General features: G+C 53.6%; 1 protein-coding gene across 3 annotated transcripts in view; it reads right to left on the reverse strand.

The window, feature by feature from the left end:
- The window catches only part of SNX29 (sorting nexin 29), a 526970-nt gene that overhangs the window by 14068 nt on the left and 488770 nt on the right, over nucleotides 1-24132 (reverse strand). Inside the window, exons 22-24 of one of the 3 annotated variants that reach the window (XM_036280933.1) lie at nucleotides 17375-17489; nucleotides 16586-16704; nucleotides 15559-15577 (exon numbers count right to left, since the gene is read on the reverse strand). The exons of 1 other annotated variant lie outside the window; for it this stretch is intronic. In XM_036280933.1, coding sequence (XP_036136826.1) covers nucleotides 15574-15577; nucleotides 16586-16704; nucleotides 17375-17489 — 238 coding nt within the window. In that variant the 3' untranslated portion in view covers nucleotides 15559-15573. Of the gene's footprint in view, nucleotides 1-12877; nucleotides 12930-15558; nucleotides 15578-16585; nucleotides 16705-17374; nucleotides 17490-24132 lie in introns of those variants that run through there. One more of the 3 variants, XM_036280938.1, reaches the window with a different exon arrangement.

Below are 24132 nucleotides of genomic sequence, written 5' to 3' on the forward strand. Positions count from 1 at the left end.
TCTGCTCAGCCCCTCTAACTCCCCCTTTGCTGATTACTCATAAAGACCACCCCCCACATCCTGCACTGCCCCGTCCCCAGTCCTCATTCCCTTCTCATAGGGTAGTCACCACCGCACCCCCCCCCCACCCCGTGGAGCTCATCCCCATCACGCACCCAGCTCTGGTTCTGCTGAGCAGCAAGACCAGGAAAAGAAAGGCCCAGGCCAGGCAGGCTGCACGTTCGGTCCCCTGCTCGCTCCGCAGACCCTGAGTTATGGCCGGCACGCCTGACCATTCGCATCAGGTCAACAGCCCACGAGTGCCGAGCCCATCCACGCTGACCTGTCCTCCTGGTCTGACCAGACGTTGGACATGCCCAGCGCTGAATTCCTGCCCTGCAGGGGTCCCTGTGAGAAAGCCACTGAACACCTCTGAGGCCCAGTCAATGGAATGACCCACGCTGGCTTCTCTGGTACAGAATGGAGCTGGTAGCACTTACTTATGTGAGATTGTTAATAAGAACAGTAACCCCCAAAGCACACCCAGACTCGTCCCATCAGGCAGAAGCTAGTGTTAGGAGTGTGGGTGCAGGGACCGGACAAGCAGAGAGAACCACAGTGGGGGCATCACAGGTGGTGCGCAGTGAGCAGACACCACCATGTGCAAAAACACCCAGAGGGAAAGAGACTGAGCGCCTGACTGTCTCAGGCAACAGACTGGGAGGAGGCGCAGCTGACGCGTCCAGGGTGTGAGGGGCCGACAAACCACCACGAGCGCTGCCGGCCAGCACACACAGGGAAAGGACACAGCGGGCCCGTCACAGACGAAAACACGGTCAGTAATCTGCTGTCTGGCCAGGCCCTACTCGGTGCCAAGCAGCAGAGTTCCTGCTCTGGGCATGGTGACGTCGTGGCCTCGGGCACCTGCTGGTCCAGGCTCAACGCGGCCCAGAGTGATCTGCTGGAGGGACTGGCTGGAGCGTGGTCGTCTTCCTCGCCTAGCCCCGCTCTGCCACAGCACCACCTTTCCCCACCTACCTGCCTCCCTCTCCACTCCTCTGCGGGCGCAGGGCACACCCCTGCCCTGGGGCCTTGCAGTTTCTGGTGTCTTCACCCCGAGGAAAGAAAGGCTGAGGGCCGGCTCGCCCTCACCTCCTGCGGGTTCTCCCTGCAGCCTTCCTTGCCCGCCCCAACCCGTTCCCCACCTTCTCTGCTCTGCACTGTCACTGGGCATGTTGTCCTGAGGGGGCTTTGCTAGTCTTGCTCACAGCTGCAACCCAGCGCCTAGAGTGGGTGACACCAAGTCCTAGAAGGGTGAACAATTCAGCCAGGAATTGTTACCCTCCTTTGTCCTCCAGAAAATGCAAGCTGGCCAAGGTAAAAGACTACTGTTGCCGGGCACTGGTGGGCTGCTGAGATGTGGTGCCACGTGTGGTTGGTCGCTGTACCAGCAGGTGAAAACTTTTAGAAAGGCTGAGGGAGCTGAGGGCGCGGGCGCGGGCACCCACATAAACACACCTGTGCAAACCCTTTGACTCGAACTCCTCTTCCAGGTGTCCCTCCTAAAGAAATACTCAAGCATGTTCCACGCCGTACGGATTCTCATAAGGAAGCGTGGAAACCACCTCCCTGCCCAGAGGTGAAAGATACTAAATACAGGAAGGTACAGTCACTGAAGGCCAATGCCGTCCTGCCACTGTGGTGGCGAAACACACCCTTGTGCAGATAGAGGGATACCTGCAGGATGCCCAAGTGCAAACAGCAGCTCACAGAACCGACACAACGTGTGATCTTACTGATACACGCGTGCATCTAAATGCGAGGACCACAAGGCAGTGGAGAGGGCACTGTTCAATGGGAACTTAGTCTCACATGGCTCACTCACTGAGTCCCCAGGCTGCTGCTTGGGGATTCCCCGGGGCAGTGTCCCAGGGCTCTGTGCCGGGAGTGCGCGCCAGGTGCCTTGCAGGGGTTCAGCCATCCAGAGCGCGTGGGATCTGTTTTTCAGCAACTAGAACTTCTCACTGCCTTCTCCAGCCAGCTCCGAGGAGACGGCATCGGCTCCTGTCTTGTCGCTGAGCTGGCCAGCTGTGCCCGTCTGTTTGCTGTCTCCTGCTTTCGCCTTCCTCTCGGGGCCTGGGTGGGTGGCCCCTGGAAAGAGTTGCAGTTGTACATGGACTAAGATTCAGAAACTCCCAGACAGGTCACAGAACTGAACGCCAGATGCCTGAGACCTCCCTAGTGTGCAAACCAAAGGCCAAGCCAGGCACTGCAGTGGCCCTGAGCGCGAGCGCCTCTAATTAGGTTTGCAAAGCTTAAAACAAAGCTGATCATGTCACACTCCGGGATCACAGCCCTGCGGAGGCTGCCCTCTGGACAAACGCCATGCCCCCTCCAGGAAGACATATGCAGCCAGATCCTTGCTCATCACGAATTTGCACCTGAGTCTAGAAGTCACCTCACTGGAAAGATTGCCCCCACTTCAACGTGACCCCTCTTAGGCACTGTCCTTGCTGCTTTCCACGTATTCACCCGTTATATCTGCACAAAGCCAGCAAGGGAGGTCCAGCTGTTCACCCCCTTTGTCAGATGAGGAAACTGAGGCACAGAAGTTATAGGTGAGGGTGCATCCCAGGCCCTCCCCTGTAAAACAGAGCCCTATGTTCCTTATCCTGGGGGTGTTCCCATCTACAAAATTAGATAAATACATTCCCACCTAGTCTACATGCTGCAGCTGAAGAGAAAGGCAAAATCCACAGATTAACGCAGGGGCTGGAAAACCACAGGGTGTGCCTGCTTTTGTAAATAAAGTTTTATTAAAACAGGGCCCCCCATTCATTTCCATATTGCCTATGGTGCATTCACACTACAACAGCAGAGTTGTGTAGTTGCAAAAACTGGATAGCCTGCAAAGCAGAAAACATGGACTCTGAGTCCCTGACTCACAGCCTCCTCTAGACAAACAGACTGGGTCATGTCAAGCAGACCAGCCGGAGCTGCGGTTACTGAGCACCTGCTCTGTGTTGGGGATGATGAGCTCGCCTTTCAGATGAGAAGACGGAGGCTCAGAAATGTCAGAGAGCTTGTCCCATGTTGCCCAGCTGTTAAGGGGCAGAGCTGGGATCCGGAAGTGAGACTCCGAAGTGCATGCTGTTCCACGGGACACGTGAGAGTAAGGTGGTGAGGACACGCCTGTGCACGGAGTCTGCGGCTCCCTTTCACAAGCCCCCTCACTCGTGAGCCAGGTGTGAGGGAGGTGGCGTACCTCCGACCATACAGGTGTGAAACCAAGGTGAGAGAGAGCTACTGGGCCCCGGCACTGTGAGTGGCTGAGCGGAGGGTCAGACCCAGGGTTTGTTCCAGCGCTTTAAAGCAGGGATTTTCAACCCTGGCTATCTGTAGAATCACCCGAGGAACTTGAAAACAACACTGGTGCTCAGGCCCTAAGATTTACGCTGTAGTGACCTGGGCAGGGCTCGGCCTCTGCTCGGAAGCACGCGGGGCTGAGAACCACGACTTCACAGCAGTCGTACCTTTCAAGGAAATTCTGCAAACGTAAAGACCAGCTAGAGTAGAATACAGTCATCCCTGCCACTTTGCGCTTCGACTTTCGTGGCTTCACTATCGCGGTTTTTTCAAATATATTCATTAAAAAGTTGATCGAGACAGTGAAAATGATACAGCACGCGCTCGGTTGTCTGAGTCAATTATACACCCCTGTATTACAATTATAATTAAAAGTACTGTAGGTCTATGTATTCGAGCACCCCAGGAATCCTTCAACGCCAGCTGCAACCGCGAGAGTCTGGAGCGGATTAACCGTGATAAATGAGGGACGACTGCAGTGCCCTTTATCTCTGAGGTCGAGGTGGCTTTTTGGTAGGCTGGCAAATGGAGCATTTGAGTGTCTGGACTTTCTGGGGAAATGATCTTAAACTGTCCTCGGAAGAGGCAGATCTGAGCACAGGCAGTTTGTGCGGGTTCGCAGGTAGGAGAGCCACGTGGATGGCGGTGCCCAGGGTTTTCCAGGCAGCTGGGTGCCCTTGTTTCATCGTTCCAGACCAGGCCCCGGCCAGGGACAGAGATTGGACGACGAGACGGCCCTGCGGCCCTCGCCAGGATCACTCGGCCAAGGTGAGCAAGGACTGAGACCCCTGTCCACTGTGCCAGCCTCCCCACCCTACGGCCGGACTGGAACTGCTTCCCTCGCAGGCTTCCTCCAGGAGTCTGTTATGAAAATACCATTCAGCCCCGGCCGGTAGCTCAGCGGTTAGAGCGCCGGCCCGCGGACCAGAGTCTCTGGGTTCGGTTCCTGCTAAGGGCGTGTACCTCGGTTGCAGTTTGTCCCCGGCCCTGGTTGGGGTCCCGTGGGTGGCAGCCAGTCGATGTTTCTCTCTCTCTTCCTCCCTCCCTCCTGCTCTATCTGAAGATAAAAGAAAAAAAAAATGTTCTCAGGCGAGGATATAAAAAAGGCCCTGTGTTAAAAAAAAAAAAAAAAAAAAAAAAGACAGTAGCTCCGTTGTCCTTAAATAAAGGCAAAAAATTCCTTTCTCCATCTTTCTCCCAACACTTCAGCCTCCACATACTTTTGGACTAATTTTTTTTTTTTTCATTTATTTTGAATGGGCAACATAGAAAGTGGTGCAAAATAAAAAAGCGTCCAGAGGTAAACGTAGAAAAAGGGGTGTCTCCCCACCTCCGCCCTCCAGGCAGCCATGGTTATCACCTTCTAATGCATCTTTCTGGAGCATATAATTTGTGTGTGTTACATATATATCTTATTATTTCTAAAAATGGAAATGTATGCTCTGTGCTGCATCTCGTGTCAGGGAGATTTCTCCCTATCACTACATCTAGATCAGCCCCGATATTCTCATTCAGGGGTCAGCAAACTTCTCTAAGGGGTCAGATAATAAGCATGTTAGGTTTCATGGGCTATTTGGACTCTGCTGCAGCTCCTCAGCTCGGCCCCTGCAGCATGAAAGCACTGTAGACAATATGTAAATAAATGGGAGTGGCTGTGTTTCAATAAATCTTTATTGACAAAAACAGGCGGTGGGATCTGGCCCACGGGCCATAGTTTGCTGTCCTCTATCTGTCTAAATGCTTGGCTTTCTAATCTCAGCCGTGCAAGGCCGCACAACCCAGAGGAGGCCTGGCCGACTGCCCATAGCACAGGGACCGGGATGGGGCCTTTCTCCTTTACGAGCACTTGAAGCAAACAGTCCACCCATCTGTTCGTTACACAACACACTTCAAGCTAAATGATGGAACAGATTTTGCTTGGTGACTCCACTGGCCACCAAGCAGCATCCAGGACCCCACAGTGCCAGCCTTGGGGACCACCTCAAGCTGGTTTGAGCAGCCCCGTGCAGACAGGGGCAAGAGATGAACCTTCTCCAACCTTTATCAGCTACATGTGAGAATCCAAAAGACACTAATGCAAAGTGTCTCGGGGTGGCCCGCAGACACTCAACAGATGACAAATATGATGAGGAGGGAAATCCTCACTAACTGAAAGGTCGAAACTCTACCCCAGGACTTTCCACCTGCTGTGTCCCCAAGAACCTATGTCATTTAACAGGATGCCAGATGCTACGAAGAAGAGTCAGCTGTGAGAGTGGCCATAGGTTCCAAGATGCCCATGATCTGTTTTTGATGCGAAGCCTGCCTACATGCGCGGACATGACCGACCTGCCCCTTCTTCAGAGGAGTCTGCCCTGACCTCTGACCTGTAGTTAGAACTGCTGCCCACAGATGCAAAACACCAGAAGAGCAGGGCCGCACCTGGCCCATGGCAGGTGCTCCCAAAACAGCAACGTCTGCAGGATATACACCGAGGGCCGAAACTGGAGCAACTGAGGAAGAGTGGGCCAGGGCCAGGCACCACGCGGGTCCCACCGCTGACCTGCAGCCCCAGGTTTAGCTGGAGAGGAAGGCTCAGCACAGCGCAGTGAGCCAGGACAGGAGACCCCGATTCGAGGCACTTTTATCGAGAGCCTATAGATGGTACCAGACAGAGGTCGTTCCCAGAGGGCCTGGCTCAAGGTGCACAGGTCGGAGGAGACAACAGCGCCCCCTACACTCCTGGGTGACCAGGGGGACAGCGCTGTCAGAGAGCAGCATGAAAGGGAGCCAGGTCCAGCGGCTGTGGTAACAAGTTACCAAAAACATAGAGCCTTGAGACCACAGGCATATCCTCAGAATCCGGGGGCCCAATCCGTGTCAGCAGGCCCAGTCTTCCTGGAGGCTCTAGGGAAGTCTCTTTTCTGGCAGCCACTTGTGTTCTTTGGCTCACAGCCCGCTCGTGCCCCTGGCCGCCCTCTGCCACTTTAAGGACCTTGGCGATTACACTGGGCCCACCCAGAGAACCCAGGAGCATCTCTCTATTTCAAGGTCACCTGGTTAGCATCTTCGTCCTCCCTTTGGCCACATAACGCATTCACAAGTTCTGGGATTAAGATGTGGACATCTTTAGAGGGACACTGTTCTGCCTACCACAGGCCACAGGCCACCCAGGTTGATGGGAGGAGGAAGCCGTGGAAAGAAGGTTCCGCCGGAGAACGAGAGCGCGATGCACTGGCTGGGTGGCTGCCCGCTGCCTGCCACTCGTGGGCCTTCAGCCCAGCTGGCCAGGTGCAAGACCGTGGGAGAAGTTCTGGACAGAGGTATCATGGGAACAAGATGTCTCCTTGCGACAACCTGGGACTGGACAGGCCTCCCGCCTTCCTGAGAAAGCGTTTAGGAGTTTCTTCAGAAGCACGCATTGAATATCCACCGTGTGCCTGGCACGTGCCTGCTGTCAGCCCGTCCTGTTGAACTGAGAGTGAGTGGACGGGGGCACATGGCCTGGGCTCGCATCCCAGCTCCTTCCATCAGAGGCTGAGGGCTGGGGAGGTCCCGCGCTCTGTTGTGCCTGCACAAATGTGAGGCTTACATGTCAGGTGCTGAGCAGGTTCTGTAATAAGCATGTTTTGTAGATGAGGACACTGAGGGCCAGAGTGGACCCACAGACATTCACACCGAGGCCCACCTGGTTTGGGGCCAGCACCACCCCCCACTCCATCATGCCGCCTGCTGTCGCCCTTGTTCTGACCAGTCCTTTGGATGCACCAGGTACCCAGAGCACAGCTGCCACTCTGGGTTCAAATTCGGGCCGAGCCACCTGAGTCTCAGGTTCCTCACTTCTCTAACAGGTACAAAGAACGCTGACTCCCTGGGGGAGCCTTCTGTAGAGAGTGCGCAGCGGCTCACAAAGGCGGCTGGCCCGGTGACGGGGGTGGGGGCAGTGCGCAGTGCTCCCCTGCTTTCTGCACAGGGGCCTCTCTCTGCCACCACATCCTACCTACAGGGCAGGCAGCAGGCTGCCGCCCCAATCCACGCGACTACCCCGCGACGCTGGGGACAAGAGGGCCGGTCGGAGTCTCCGGCAAGTCACTTCCCTGTAGAGCCTCAGCTTGCTCACCAGGAAACAGTGACGACTGCAGCTACGTAGCCAGCGCAGGGCACCGCTCACCGCTCAGGCAGGGCGGGTCGATGACAGCTGCGATCACTACCGTCGTCATCTCATAGGTTCATCTGCAGACCCGACCCCGGTCTGCAGAACATGCTGACGTCACTCCGGGCTCCATCAGCACTGCCCGCTGCAGGGGGCCAGGGGTGGCCTGGGCTCCAGGGGTCAGCCCGGATGGTGTACATGTGGGTGCTTGTGGCAGTGGTCCCCAGATAGACGACTCATTCATGCCTAAGGAAGCCACTTGGGGACTGCAGCCACCTGCCCGACTGGCACACCGGCCAGAGCATGGCCAAGTTTCCTCTGACCCAAGGAAGAGATTTTACCCCCTTCCACCCACTGGAAAGCCAAGGGTGCCATCTGTAGAAGGACGAAGACGGGGCAGAGGTGACGGACGAGACAAGGCGTGCGGCCGCGTGGAAGGGGTCCTGCTTGCCCTGCACCAGGATGTTGCAAACACTAAGCTACCCCCTCCCCCCAGCTCCTCCACCGCATGCCATCCTGCAGCATCTGCTGGAGGGTCAGAGACTGGCACCTGAGTGGGGAACGGACAAAGAACCAAAGAAATTAACGTTGGCAGAGTCCCCGAGGTTGGCGTCGGCATCCTGTTACAGCAAGTCCTCCGAGGTGAGGGCCACTGGACCCCGTGTGTCTGCGAAGTGTGCGACTGCATCTAGGCTCAGGGCTGTCTGCCCAGGAGGCTGTGATGTGGAGATGCACTTGGGAGGCAAAGTACAGAGGATCTTCCGGTGCGAAGAGCCTGGAGCTCATTTTGTCTGCCCTCCTGCCTGCTCTCCTCCGTCTCTGTTGGTCCCTCTCAGGTACCAGCACCTACACGGTGGGTGGGCAGGGCTCCAGGCTCGCTCCCTGGCACACTCACGCAGGCTCATGGCGTCAAGTGCCACCTACACGTGACGACCCAGAGGTTCTTTCCCACGCAGACCTCCAGGCTAACGTAGAGTCAGTGACGAGCACTGAGAACGTGACATGTCCAAGGCCATGCCTTTAATCCCCACCACCTCTGGCTGTCCCCACTTTGTAAGTGGTGACTCTCTTCTTTCAGTTCCTCGCACCAACACCCTTGGCACCATCCTGACCTCTCTTTCCCTCACGCCCACGCCAACCCACCTGCAGTCCCGTCCGCTCTACTTTGAGAACATCCGGAATGTGACCACTGCCCCTCCCAGCCTCCTCTCACCATCTCCTCACCTGGTGGCCACAGCATCCTCCACAACCAAGCCCTTCCCCACGGATGCTCGCACTTCACTCTGAGAGGCAGCCACAGTCCTCCCTCGACTCCAAGGCCCTCACCTCCACTGCCCTTCCTGCTCCTGCTACACTGACTTTCTTGCTGTTTCTCACGCAGACTGAACACTCTGCCTCAGTCCCTCAGGTCTGTGTCAAACTATTCTTGTGGCCTTCCCCAACACATCCCCTAGATGTCCTTTCCTGTTTTATTTTAAGCACTTACCACCTGACATGTACATATTTGTTTGTTTTTTGAATGTCCATTAGGGCAGGGACTTTGTTTTATTCACTGAACTATCCGAAAGCACAAAGCAGGTGCACAGATGGACTGAGGAATTTCCCCACCGTCCCTGCTCAGATCCTACTACAACTCGGCCTGCTCTCTGGCCCAGCCCAGACCGAAGCAGCTGTACTTGTCCCCGGGACTCTGACAGGTCCGGGAAGAACCAAGCCAGCCTGATCTTACCTTTTAGTGCTCAGACTAATCTTAATCTCTTTATTTTTATGTATTTTTAAAGCAGTCCTGCCCTGGCCGGTTTGGCTCAGCGGTTTGAGGGTCAGCCTGCGGTACAGAGAGACCCGGATTCGGTTCCCGCTAAGGGCACGTACCTTGGTTGCAGTTTGTCCCCGGCCCTGGTTGGTCGTGTGGGTGGCAGCCACTCGATGTGTTCCTTCACGTCGATGTTTCTCTCTCTCTCTCTTCCTCTCCCCCCCCCCCCTCTATCTGAACAAAAAAAATGGAAAAGTGTCCTCGGGTGAGGATTAAAATAAAATAAAATAAAGCAGCCCTAATCACTTATATTTAAAATGTCTTTTAATAAAAATTGACTCACAGGAGGCAGCTGCTTAGCAGTCTCTGTAATTTTCTCATCATGTTCTCTTAGTTTTCCAGTCAAAACAACAGCTTTAATTGCAATGGTTCTACATGTGTTAAGAAATAAAGCCCTGGCTGGTTGGGCTCGGCAGTGGTTAGAATGTTGGCCCACAGACCAAGGGGTCACGGGTTTGATTCCCAGTCACAGGTATGTATCGGGGTTGCAGGTTCAATCCCTGGTTGGGGTCAAGCAGAAAGCAACCACTCAATGTGTCTCTCTTAAAAAATCAATGGAACCCGGCTGGTGTGGCTCAGTGGTTGAGCACTGACCCATGTACCAAGAGGTCGCAGGTTCAATTCCTGGTCAGGGCACATGCCCAGGTTGTGGGCCTGATCCCCAGTGGGTGGCATGCAGGAGGCAGCCAATCCATGTTCTCTCATCGATGTTTCCATCTCCCTCTCACTCTCAAATCAATAAAGAAAAACAATTTTTAAAATAAATAAAAATCAATGGAAAAATATCCTCAGGTTAGGATTAAAAAAAAAAGATACCCCCAATTAATAATTATAATTATTGATCAATCAATCTAGTATTTATATTCTACTTCTCCTTCCTGGATGAGCAAAGGATGGAAAGGGGAAATTAATTTTACTCTGTGGTTTTGAGCACCTCCTATGCGCCTTGTTGCTTTATATTCACTGTGTCACTACCTGCGGCCATGCTGTGAGGTCTGGGTCATTAGCTCCAGTTCATGGATAAAGAAATATGAGGTTTGGAGGAGAGAAAAATTGTCCCAGGTCACGAAGCCAAGTGACAGACAGGGGACCTGAACCCAGACTGCCATTCTTTCGAGTCATGATATTTTCTATATTTAGGTGTACAAACTACAGTTCCCTCCAAAGTACAGAATAAATACCCCAAAATACCTGGGCTGCTCAGGCTCCCCCGAGACTCTTCGCCCCTCCTGGTATTTCCTCTCTCAAAGGGACGCCCACCGAGAGCAGTTGTCTAGAGCCAGACTCTGAGCCCGTGACAGGTGCCCGAGTCCTGCTGAGGCTGGGGGCCCGGCCTGCATGACCTTGCTGCCTAGGACGCCCTCTCTGCTCCCCTGGGCAGGGCAGTGCTGTGTCTGACGAGGAAGCCAAGCAGGAGCCCACAAGCCCGGAGGAGAGAGAGCTGTTCCCAGGGCTGCCCCTGCGCCTCAGGCTGGGATCTGAAGGCCTCGTCATGACCCCCGAGGCCCCGCCTGGACCCTGACTTCACCTTCTACCACCCACGCTCCTCCCCATTCAGCAAAGGCTCCCTGACCCCAGGCCAGGCTCCAGTGTCCTGTCTTAGAGCAGCCTGCAGGGGACCCTTGTGACACCTACGGGCATAGCTGATACCCTCCCCAGGGGTTGGGGGTCACGGCTCACTCTAATGGTGGCAATGCCAAGGGGCCGCCCCATAACCCCTCAGGGGAGTGAGGCGCTGAAGGCAGACCCCTGCACTGACTACGCCTCCTGCCCTCATATCGAGCCCTCAGGCTGACCTAGAGGCTCCCTGAAGACAGGGACTATTGGTTTGTCTTCCTAAAGCCTAGCACAGTGGCCAGGAAGGAGCAGACGAGGTTCAACAAGTGTTTCTTTAAATAAAGGCATGAATCTCAACACAGGGGTGATGGTAAGACTCCTTTCGCCCTCGCACCCTTGACATGGCTGTGCTAATCTCAGGCGAAATAGATTTTAAATGAAAGGCTACAAGAGATAAGGATGTTGTACATCAACGCAACATTCAATACAGCAAGAAGAAATAACAATATAAACATTTACCCGCCTAGTCACAGACTAAAATCTATGACGTGAAAACTGACAGCTGAGGGGGGAAACAGGCCATCAGTTCCCCGGGAGCAGCTGGAGACGCCCACTGCCCTCTCTCAGGAGTGCACAGAGCCACCAGACGGAAGGTACACGGACTCTAACAGGCACATACAGAACACTCGACCCAGTAACCGCTTCTCGGGTGCCCATGACCATTCTCCAGGGCAGACCAGAGGTTAGGACACAAGTTAAGTCTCAACAGATTTAAAAAGATAAACACCGTACAAAGCACCTCTGACTACAGCGGGATGAAATTAGAACCAATAATAAACTGTAAAATTCACAAACTGTTACGGATGTTAAATAACACACTCTTAACCAACAAATCAAAGAGGAAATCTCAGGGAAATTAGAAAATTCTTGGAGGCAAATGAAAATAGTAACCAACGTACCAAAACGTCTGGGCGGCAGTGAAGGTGGTGGTGGTGGGGGCTCCAGTGCTGTAAATGCTTACATCAGAAAACTAGAAAGACCTAAAAACAACCCTCTAACTTTACAACTTCAGCAACTAGAAAAAGGAGAACAAATGAAACCCAAAGTTAGCAGAAGGAAGGAAATACTAACGATTAAAAGTGATAGAATAGAGAACGAAGAAGCAATAGAGAAAATTAATGAAACCAAAAGTTGGTATTCTGAAATATCAACAAAACTGACAAACCTTTAGCTGGATGAACTAAGAAAGAGAGAAAAGACTCAAATGACTAAAATCAGCAATGAGAATGGGGACACATTACACCTGATTCCACGGAAATCAGAAGGATTACAAAAGGAACACAAACCAACAAACTGGGTAACTGAGACGAACCGGACGAATTCTTAGAAACACAAAACCAACCTCAACTGAAGAAGTAGAAAACCTGAACAGACCTATAACTCGTAAGGAGATTGAATCGGTAATCTAAAACCTTCTGACCAGGAAAAGGCTGGGCCTGACGGCTTTGCTGGTGAGTTCTGCCAACATTCAGAGAAGGAATGCCAATCCTTCACTAACGTTCCCCAAAAATGGAAGCGCAGGGGACACTTCCGAGCTTGTGCTATGGGCCGGCATTGCCCTCACACAAACCAGACAGGGCACTGCAAGAAAAGAAAACCACAGACCCACGATGAACATGGACGGAAGATCCTCAACCAAACACCAGCACACAATCCAGCAGTGGTGAAAAGGCTCACATGCCGCGACCAGGTGGATTTACTCCCGGAATGCAGGGCGGGCTCAACATACTAAAACTGATCGATGCAATATACCTTGATAGCAGAATGAAGAACACGATCATGTGCCGACTGCCTCGTTGCATCCCAGAGAGCAAGAAGGGCCACTGGCAGCTGTTGGTGCCACGCGAGAAAATCGGCCAGGGTTCTTGGTCCCACACATCTGCTCAAACCGGCACCTCTGCTGGGGAAACTCGGCCTCAAAATGTGCCGCCCGTCCGTCAGCACGTGAAGGATGCGGGATACAGGCCTCAAGAAGCTGGACTGAGTTAAGACGTCCACCTCACCACAGAAACAATGCTCGCTCTTCGTGCACAAAATTAAAAAACAAAACAAAACAAAAAACCCTTCAATTATGAGTATTTTAATGTGAATAAAATAGACACACGATTATATAAATCTCCTTTTAAAAATTTACAATTATCTTCTCAGTGGATTTGTCTTTAAAATTTGTGTCGTTCCCCCCCCCCCCCCCCCACCTCAGGTTATATAAAAGTTTTCATGCTGAAGTCTGGGAAATGCCAGTTTTCTTTTTATGCTTAAAAACACATGTTCTGCCATGTAAAGTGCCTGCTACACGTAGGAACACCCAGCATCTAACCTGAGACAGTCTCATGGGTTGGGGCAGTGACCCAAAACTGTTGAAAGTGAAACGAGACACAATCATGCCAGTTGATACAAAAAAAGCACAGGACAAAATTCAACACTCTTTCATGATCAACACTCCCACCTCCTGAGCACGACCCTGCGCCTGGCCATTAGCATTAGTCCCATTCCATCCTCTTAGCGACCCCAAGAGGCAGGAACTACAATTACCCCCGGTTACAGGGAGGTGACTGAGGCCCTGTGAGGTCCAGTGACTCGCCCAGGCTCATACAGCTATTCAGCAACTGAACCAGGACTTGGACCAGGCTCTAACATCAAGTCCATGCTCCTGGTATTAATAATTACAGCCACAGAGATGGCAAACAAGTATACATTTCCTCTTGCTACTGCTAACAACTCCTCGCTCTGAAACTTCAAAATGAATGAGTGGATCCATGTCGCCCTTCCCTTGGGAGCCACGGTACTGCGCCACGGAGCTCTTGCTGATTCCCTGGCACGGTTCGGAGCTTGACCTCTGGAACCTGGGCACTGCCACTCAGCAGCAAGGTGCCCAGGGGAAGTCACTTCACCCCCCGGGCTTCCTTTTCCTACCCGAGGACGGTAGTAAGATGATCCTAGCAATAGCTCTCTCCAGGGCTGCTGTGTGAAACACATGGGATTTCCCGTGAGCCCCCTGACCCCGGGTCGGACAGGATCAATGACCACGAGCAAACAAGGCCGCTCGTAGACTGGCCTGGGAGAATACAGCCTGAACACTCCTTCGAGGGCCCTATGAGGGACTGGGCCTCCTCAGAATGGCAGGGATAGAAAGGAAGTAGAGTCTCCACAGAGGACAGACCCTGCCCTTTGCCAGACAGGCCCCATGTCCCCTCCCCATCAGCTCTCCCTTCCACTGTCGTTTGACGTGTGCCGCATTGTGACTGCGACCAGGTCCACGTTCCTGACCCTCCCGTGTCGAGGACTGTCTGGGAGTCTGAGGTTGTGGCCGGTGCTGTTTCCTGGCCCCTGGCTGGTGTACACGCTTCCCCTTCCCACCTGCCTGTGTTCCGATCAATGATAAAACCTGTTCTAAATCTGGGCCTGGGGACCTCTCCCCCACGGCAGCCCTCAGCAGCCAAGCCTGCTGACAGACCTTCGCCCCCGGTGACGTGAGCAACAGCGGTTCCTGTGGCTTTGGATGGCACAGGCCAGGGCTGGGTCTTCAGTCCAGAGCCTCTGCCCTTCGCCCCCTCCAAGGGACCCGTTCCTCCTCTGGAACAAGAGGGCACTTGACTTCCTTTGACACCCCAGATGCAGAACACGAGCGCTCCTGTGGCGTGGTAAGCAGACTTCTTATCCTCCAAACAGACACAGTCCCTCAAGAGTCTCTACCCTCCCCCCCCACCGGCCGGGAGAAACTCTCCAGCAGCAGAGACACCTGGGAATCTACTCTGCAAGCCCAGTCGAACCCACGGCAACCCCACATTCAAGACCTCGTCCTGGTTAGTCCTGTGCAGTAGGACTGCCCAGTCCCCAGGCTGGAAGCAGCTCTAAGGAAGGTGGGGCCTGCTGGAGTCACCCCTCGTCCCCTCCAGCACGGCGAGAAGGGGCTGCCCATGGCTGCTGCCTGAAGCCCGGTCTCCCAGCTCTGGGCGTGGAGGCTGGGCCGGAGGTGGCACACGCTCCTTACATAAAAATTGCCGCAGTAGCTGGTTGCAGTTTTACCGACAGCCATCCAACAGACCCACAGAAGGGACCCGTTTGTCTACCCACCTTCTCTTCTTTCAGGGTTCCATGCCCCTCCTTCTGTAACAATTATGTTCCGTCCAGGAGCTGAGGTGGCTGAAGGCCCCTCCCCGTTTCCCCGGATTTGGCTAATCAAGGTGCTGGTTCCCTGGGTCACAGTCATTGGCTCAGAGATGAGACCATCAGAATCTGCCTAGAATTTCCTCGGGAGCTACTGGGAAAGACAGCTGAACAAGAATCTGCCCTGGGGCTTGGCTGCAGTCGGAGATAAGGATGTTTATTCTTCAGGACCTGCATCTAGAGTGTCCGGAAGGCCTGCAGCTGCCAGGGGAGTCTTCCCACCAGACAGAGAAAACCTACTTGAAAATGAAGCCAACACACGAGCTAATAAGGACTCCTTTTCAGCTTAAGCTCACTCGAAGCGGGTTTCTGAAATTCTGCGAACAAGAGTCACTCATGGCACGTACCTTGCTTCCAGGACCTTTGGAGGCTCAGGCAGCATCTTGAGTCCTGTCATGGGTCCAGACACCTTACTAAAAGCCTTTACCATAGTCTGCCACTTATCTGACCTTTGTTTTTTATTTTTATTTTTTATCCTCACCCGAGGACATTTTTGCATTTATCTTCAGATAGAGCAGGAGGGAGGGAGGAAGAGAGAGAGAGAAAAATCAATGCGAGACAGACACATTGCGTGGTCACCACCCACACGACCCCAACCAGGACCGAGGACAAACCGCAACCGAGATATGTGCCCTTAGTGGGAACTGAACCCAGGACTCTCAGGTCCGCGGGCCAACGCTCTAACCACTGAGCAAAACCGCCCAAGGCATCTGATCTTTGTTTTTAAGGGCAGTGATAGTCTAGTGCTCACATGCCTGGGACCAAGACCTGCCTGGACCCAGAGTCCACGCTCCCGACACTCTGCCTTCAAACAGCATGTTTATGGTTAGGCCCGAGTTCAAGTCCTGCTCTACACTTGGCCGCTGTGTGACCTGGTCAGGTCCTGCAAGCACTCTGGGCCTCAGCCTCCGCTATGAAGTGGGGACAACAGGCCCTCCCTTAGAACTGCAGGTCAGATGAGCTCCTGCATACGAAATGCTTCCACCAGGCCGAGCACCAGGTGACCTGGCTGAATCAGAAGTGGGGGTTCAGCGTAGGGATGAGTCTGCGAGGGCACATCGTATAGGATCTCAGCTAACTGGTGATTAGGTCTATCTTTACTAGATTTATTTATTTATTTTTAATAAGTTTTTATTGATTTTTTTTTTAGAGAGAGAGGAAGGGAGAGATAGAAACATCGATGTGACAGAGAAACATTGATCGGCTGCCTCTTGCACGCTTCCCACTAGGGATCAAGCCCGCAACCCAGGCATGTGCCCTGACGGGTAATCAAACCAGGACCTCAGTCCATGGGACGACACTCAATCCACTGAGCCATACCAGCTGGGCACACTTTTACTCATTTTCAAAAGAAAACAAAAGTAGAGTTGCAAACACGAGCCCTCTGGATTTATCAGACAAGCCACATCTCCTTAAATGGCTGAAACATCCCGTCTGGGGAGTTTCCTATTGCGACAAATCGTGGAAAATAGCTTTTGGCTCATAACAATAAACATTCTCTGAGCACCTACCTCCCAGCACTATGCTCCACAGTGGGCACAAAAGGGGGAGAGGCCGGGTTCCTGGCCCCAGGCATTTCCATGGAGGGCGAGAAGCACAGGTCCACACACCGAGTCAGCAGGAGGCGCCGCTGCTGGGACGGAGGGGCAGGCGGTTGTGGTGATGGGATCTAGGGGCCCACATCCCTGCCTGACGGCAGTGGTAATGGGAGGCCAGAGGGCTAAAGGAAGACTGGATAAAGCCAAACACAGACATGCCTGGGTCTGAACTCAGGAGAGAGGGCTGGCAGTCCTGGTAGGAGAGGCGGCTAAAACTGCATGATGGAGTGGTACCAACGGAGTCGCACGGAGCTGGCTCCATGATCCTGGCTCCCTCACTCACTAAGTATGGGTCCTTTAACAAGTTAATTAGCCTCTCTGAGCCTTACTTCATCTGCAAAATGGGCCATGCAATTACCCTCTTAGGGAGAATGATAAAAAGTGAATAAGAGCATTCTGGCAGACGGAGAGTACTCAGCAAACCGGACCACCGTGATTAGCAGTAACGCTCCTGTTAGCATGCACTCCGACATAGCTCCTGTTGGCACAGCACACCCTTCTCTGCGTGCACAGCTAGTCCACAACACTTTGGCATAGCAAGTGCAGAAGGGATTCCAGATCTGGGTAGGACAGAGAACACTCATTCCACCAAGTGCAGCTACGACACCTGGAGGGAAAGCCCAAAGCAGCTACTCGAGGACGCAGAAAGGTAAATGGTGGCAGGGGGTGGGGGAGATGCCAGGATTTCACGCACCATCTCACCTGCAGCGAGTTGACCATTTCCCCTCTAGGGTCCTCCAGCCTGGGCTCTAGGCAGCCTGTCCCCTGAACATGGGCAGGGTATGGACAGGGAGGGCTCTCGGAGAGCCCCCTGGTTCTGGCTCAAAGAACAGGAAAGTGGACAATTAATGCTCAGAAAGAGTGGGGGACATCGCGTTTCTTTTCTCCTCTTCCCTCTCCTCATCCCGCAGTCTGCAGGGTCCTCACGCACCCGCAACTCCCAGGGAGGGTGTGGTACGAGGACAATGGCTCCCCAAAGATCCACATCCCAACCCCAACACTCTCTGGCAAAAAGGATTTTGCAGGTGTGATTAATGTAAGGGTCTGAGAGGAGATGATCCTGCATTATCCCTGTGGGCCCAGTGTGATCAAGCAGGTCCGTGGACGAGGAGGCGTGAGGTCAGGCACAGAGCAGTGGCTGCCAGCAGAAGCCGAGTGTTTCGAGGGAGCAGACTCGGCCCCAGAGCCGCCGGCACTGTGACGAGTCCAGTGAGGTGACTTTGGACTTCTGCCCTCCAGAACTTAAGAGAATAAATACGTGTTGTTTTAAGCCACTAAGTTTGGGGTGGTCTGTTAGAGCGGCCACAGGACTCTAACACAGGGGGAATCTTCCTCTTCAATCAGAAGAGCCGTGGCCCCCTGTCCTCTCTGCCCCCCTCCACCTGGCCCTGGGCAGGGGTGCAGGCACAGAGGTGTCTAGCCTTGACCCCGTCCTCACACCTTATACCAAAGTCAACTCCAAATGAATCACAGATCAAATGTAAAATTATACAACTTTTAGAAGAAATTCTAGGAGAAAAATCTTTGTGACCTTGGTTTAGGCAAAGAGTTCTTAGACCTGAGAGCTGATGGATAATCAAAACATTTGAGAAACTGGATTTCAGCCAAATAAAGAAGTTCTGCTATGCAATGCCACCTCTGAGGACAACGAAAAGGCTGAGGCTATTCGCGAATGACCCATCTGACGAAGGGCCTGTGTACAGAATACAGAGAACCATCAAAGCTCAACAGTAAAACAACAAACACCCCGACTTTTAAAAATGGGCACAAGGCTTGAACAGACATTTCCCCAAAGAGAACATAGCTAATAAAAATAAGCCCATGAAAAGATGAGACTATCATTAGCCACTAGGGGAATGCCCACGATGAGATGGACCGACTACGCATCCTTTAGCACGGCTGAAATAAGACACGGACAACGCCACGCGCTGGCGAGGGTGCCGCGAACCCGAAGCTCCCTGGCCTTCGGCTGTGGGCACGTACATGGCACGGCCGCTCCGGAGCAGCCTGAGAGTGTTTGACACTTACGCTCCGCTCTTAGGTATTTACTCTCGAGAAATAAAGCCGCACACGGATGTTTGTACTGGCGCTATTCAAAACTGTCAACAACTAGAAAACACAAGTGTCTCTGTGAAGGGATCAACGAACTGGTACATCCATACATTTATTCATCTACTGGAACACGAACTACCGACGCAGCCCACAGCGTGGCGGACTCTCGAAGGAACTGTGCTGAGTGAAAGGAGCCAGAGGTGCCTCAGTGTGACTCCCTGTGGACGGCGTGCTCAGACAGAGAACTAGAGTGCAGAGAACAGGTCAGCACCGCCGCCTCAGGGCCGGGGCACCGTGTGACCATAAAGGACAGCACAAGGTAGCCCTCCGGGGTGGTGGAACTGTCCTATGTCCTGATAGTGAGGGGGTGGTCACTCAAATCTATACATGTAGAGCTGAACACCAAAAAGAAAAAAAAAAGTCTATATTACTATCTGGTCAAGACAAGCAGGACTCTGGTCAATATATTTAAGGCCCTAACTTGGCCTTTTCCCAGAATGCAGTGGAGTGACCCCTCTCTGAGCCCCACTGTGGATTTCTGGGCCGTCTGGGCTCTAATCACTACCTCTCCTTCCGTCTTCTTACTAGTTGAAATTTCACAACTGGCCCCACCCCACCTACGCAGGCCCTTCCACACCTCCCTAGGAGCAATTATCAGCCTGCCGTGGGGGTGGAAAAGCCCAGGTCCTCAGCCTCTCTGCCTCTCGCCCATTGCCATGCTCTGCAGCACCCTCCCCCTCCAACTCTGGTCCCCGCCTCCGGGCTGGCCTTGGCCAATGAGATGTTAGCAAACACGGCAGAGCTTGGGAAGTGTTCTCACCCTCTGCCGTACATTCCCAGGGTAGCCTGCAGGACCCGGTTGTCCCTTTATTCCCAGTCAAGGCCACCCTGGGCCAGTCAATAGCGAGCTGTCGCCCAGGCATGGAAGCAGACACAGCCAGAGTGAGCAGAGCCTCCCAGCCCACGACCCAGGGTGCGAGCACACCTCACCCCTGCAGTACGCCACCAGGCACACCCTGAGCCCGCCTCCCCGCTGCGGTATGCCAGGCACACCGCGAGCACACCTCACTGCTCTGGTACGCCACCAGGCACACCGCGAGCACGCCTCCCCGCTGTGGTACGCCAGGCACACCGCAAACACACCTCACTGCTCTGGTACGCCACCAGGCACACCGCGAGCACACCTCACCCCTGCAGTACGCCACCAGGCACACCGCGAGCACGCCTCCCCGCTGTGGTACGCCAGGCACACCGCAAACACACCTCACTGCTCTGGTACGCCACCAGGCACACCGTGAGCACACCTCACCCCTGCAGTACGCCACCAGGCACACTGCGAGCACGCCTCCCCGCTGCGGTACGCCAGGCACACCGCGAGCACACCTCACTGCTCTGGTACGCCACCAGGCACACCGCGAGCACGCCTCCCCGCTGTGGTACGCCAGGCACACCGCAAACACACCTCACTGCTCTGGTACGCCACCAGGCACACCACGCTCATAACTGCACAGCATCGACATGGTCGTAGCTAATACATGACCCCACACAGTAACCATTCTCAGTGGTCACTCATAGACACCACTTAAAAAGTACAAGGAGAGCCCTGGCTGGTTTGGCTCAGCGGTTAGAGCGTCAGCCCATGGACCAAAGAGTCACGGGTTCAATTCCAGTCAAGGGCATGTACCTTGGTTGTGGTTCGGTCGCAACCCTGGTCAGGGTCATGCGGGAGGCAACCCGTTGATGGATGTCTGTCTGTCTCTCCCTCCCTGCCTCCCTCCCTCCCTCCTACTCTATCTGAAGATAAATGGAAAATATCCTCAGGTGAGGATTTTAAAAAAAGTGCAAGTAGAATGCAGAATCCTGTGAAATTGTTTGGCCTACTGAGAAGAAATTTACCATGGAGACTGATTATACTTCGGCGGGACAAGATACTTTGGTCTGCAAAGGGTGGTCAACTTCCTGTGTGGTGCAGCTCACTGCCCTGATGTTAGAAAATGAATGTTTATTACTATTTCTTTTACTAACCCCAAATAGGATGGAGATTATTGTGCCCAAAATAATCTAACCTGCTTCCCTTGCTCCAAACTGAATTTTCGGATGCTCTAATGTTTAAAAATACGCACCAGGAAGTAGGGCAAGCAACTGCAATAATAACTAAGCTTCCATTCAAATCATTTTGAGACAGGTGAGAGTCTGAACAAAGAATTACGGGAAATGCAACTGAAGCCAGAACAGCTCCCCTTGGAGAAGCTCCTACTAGGAGACGTTTCCTTTAATCCTCTCGGCCAACCTGCAAGGTCTGTGCTATGGCTCCATTTCACAGAGAGGGAAACGGAGGCACAGAGAAATCAAGGTCACCAGTCCACTAGGTAGCAGAGCTGACATCTGAACCCGGGTCTGTCTGACCCACAGTCTTGCTTTCAGTTAGGTACCAAACTGCTGTTCGACTCCAATAACAAAAATTAGTAACAGAGTTCTGGCTTACCTATCTTAATGAAATCTGACTACCCATCACACTGAATGAACAGTTTACAGGGGTGAGAAGAAGGTCCATTATTGGGGAGGGGAGGGCTGGCACTGTTCAGCCCCGTCTCTGGGCTCAGCGATCTAGGGCTTGGCCAAAGGGATGCCATCTTGACGCTAACAAGACCAGAGAGCTCCAGTCTCCCCGATCAACTTGACTATCTTTGGAAAGAAAAGGAGCGACCCTAGTGGGGAGAGTCATGGAGAAATGTATACTGCCTCCTAAGTACCTCAGTGAGTGTGCCTGCTGTGGAAATCCTGTAACTCCAAGGTCTCCTGGTTCTAAGGGGCCCAGGAATGAGCTGTGTACACTCCTGCCAATAACAGAAACAATTGTTATCACTGCGGCCTTTGAATCTGCCTCCTGAGGTAGGAACTGCTATGTGTCCCATTCTACAGATGGGGAAATCGAGGCACAAAGTCGTTCAAGGGGGTAATCCAAGCCCACCACGCTAACAAGAGGCATGGCCTCAAGTGCAAGCGGGTCCCGCGCTGCTGCAGCCGCTGTGGACAATGCCATTCTGTCTGCACCTGTCATGCGAAAGTCAGGGAACAAGCCATATCCCAACCCCAACAAAACAGCTTATTTCCGTTGCATTACTAATTGCTCAACCTGCCTCCCCAAACAAGCTAGTGCAGAAAACATCCATAACTCTGTCACAGCGCATTCTCATGTGTGAAAAAGAAAAATAGCAACAAGAAATCCTGCTCTTACCAAGCAGCCGTGACCTGCTTTATCTTCTGAGTGATGCGGGCTGAGCCTGCAGCCTGTGCATTCAAAGGAGTGTTCCCAGGACTCTGGCTCTCTTTTCTGGTGCATTTACACTGTCCTGGGCACACTCGATTCATGCACAAGGAGGGGCTGTGGCTCACGAGCAAACCTGTTAGAAGCGCAGGGTGGGATGTGGGTGCTGAGCACAGGTCTCAGACAACCTCTCTACTGGGCCAAACTCCTCATTTCTGAGGCCTCTACAGCCCCACTTCCCAGGCTTTTCTGTACCACATTTACTTCAGGAGTGACCCCGAGAGAGAGCTGGGTAGGACCTTGGACAGCACCCACTGAGGCTGAGTAACAGGTGTCTGCGCTGGGAGGCCACAGCAGAGAAGGGGTGAGCGCAGGCCACGGCCCACACCAGAGACCCCGAGGAAGAGAGGGGTGTGACAGAGCATAGGCTTCCCGTCCTGGGGCCATGGAGGACCCGCCAGTGAGCCCAGAGCTTGGGAACAGTCAAACATGCAGGTATCTCGGAGAGCTCTACCAGTGCTTCATTCTGACCTCGCGGGGACAAAGACCAGCGGCTGCCCAACTACAGACTCAGACTCAGCGCACACCCCTCCCCCACGCCTCAGCTGCGGGACCATGGCCAGGTCACTTCACTGCCGGGCAATGACACCAAACTCAAAGGTACATGTGAAAACTGAATGCGAGAACAGCCCCTCGCCTCATATCTGGTGTCTTCTCGAGCTCTTTCTTGGCCATGGGGCCACGGGCATTGGCCGCTGTTTAACCAGGGTCCAATGACAGACCCGCTTCTGGGCTGGACTGGGGTTCCTCCACCTCGGCACGGCCGGCCTTGGGCCGCTGGTTCTGTGGTGAGGCTGTCTGTCCTGCTTGGCAGGCTGCTCAGCAGCATCCCTCCACTCTGCCCACTGGGTTCCAGCAGCATGCCCCTCACCCCAGGGTGACAACCACAACACCTCGGTTCATTGCCACCGTCCCGGGGCAGGGGAGTGAGGCAGCACTGCCCCAGCTGAGAACGTGGGTCCCAGGCACAGGAAACCCAGTGGGGCCTGGGGCAGGAGAGAGAGAGAGCAGGACCACCACCACCATCAGAATAAATGGTCCAACAGCCGCTGTGCACACACCCTGTCGGGTGAACTGTGCCTGTGAACAGAATCTGTGCCTTGAACTTAACAGGTGAGCTACCAGACTTCCTTTTCAACCCAAACAACCTGTGATCAGTTCCTTGGAAGAGAGGCCACTGCCCTCCGAGAACCCACGTTCCCTGGTGAGCTGCTGGGACTAGGTAATTACAGGCGGTCTTTTTAACAGGACACAAGCACTGCCCATGGCCACACAAAAACCGAGACAAAAACAGCTGAACACAGAAGATACCGAGGCAGGCACTTTGCCCGGAAGAGTCAAACACATGGCTGGTCGAGGGGCCCTCTGGGAACACAGGACCTTCCACACTGGGAGCGGGCGGGGTGAGGGAGGTACTTGGATCTGAAGCCGGGACCTACGGCCCGGGGATTGCCTCACTGGGCGCATTGCTTGGCAGGCTCAGGCTGTCAAGAGGACCTCAGCCAGAATGCGGGGATGCTCTGTCTTGAGGCCCTGGTATCAGAGTCGCCCTGATCAATATCTCGTCACCACTGTCCCCGGGGACTGAGGGGTCACTACCTCCTTCCACCCTGCAGTTCTTCACATGTTAGGCAGATCTAATGCAGTCCCTTTTTACCCGAAAAGACTTTTAATACCCAACAGGCCATATGTGGCCCACAGAAATTTTGTTTGGCTCGTGAATTAGTTTCCAACTAATTTAAAAGTCAGATTTTATATCTAGTTATGGGTTTCTGCCATCTCTTGAAATATTTGAAGACCTGTCAGCCTGCGGCCCCACACAGCAATAATCGCCTGGGTGAGCCGGGGCTGACCGCCGGGTCTGTGAGCTTCACTCCCCACCCCTCCCTATTGTCACACCCTTAGGCTTTATCCACTCAAATGACCTGCCTCTTTCCTGCAGGCACCTGAGTCTGTCACGGTCCCCAGCTGATGGGTAGATTTGGGTTGTTTGCTCTATTGATCCTAGATGCTGGGCAGGTGCCAAGCTTCAATAAGCAAGATGCTGAAAGATCACAGAAGCAAATCAGGAGCGGCCTCT

The sequence above is a fragment of the Molossus molossus genome, unplaced genomic scaffold (genome assembly GCF_014108415.1).
Source record: "Molossus molossus isolate mMolMol1 unplaced genomic scaffold, mMolMol1.p scaffold_m16_p_3, whole genome shotgun sequence".
Classification (NCBI taxonomy): domain Eukaryota; kingdom Metazoa; phylum Chordata; class Mammalia; order Chiroptera; family Molossidae; genus Molossus; species Molossus molossus.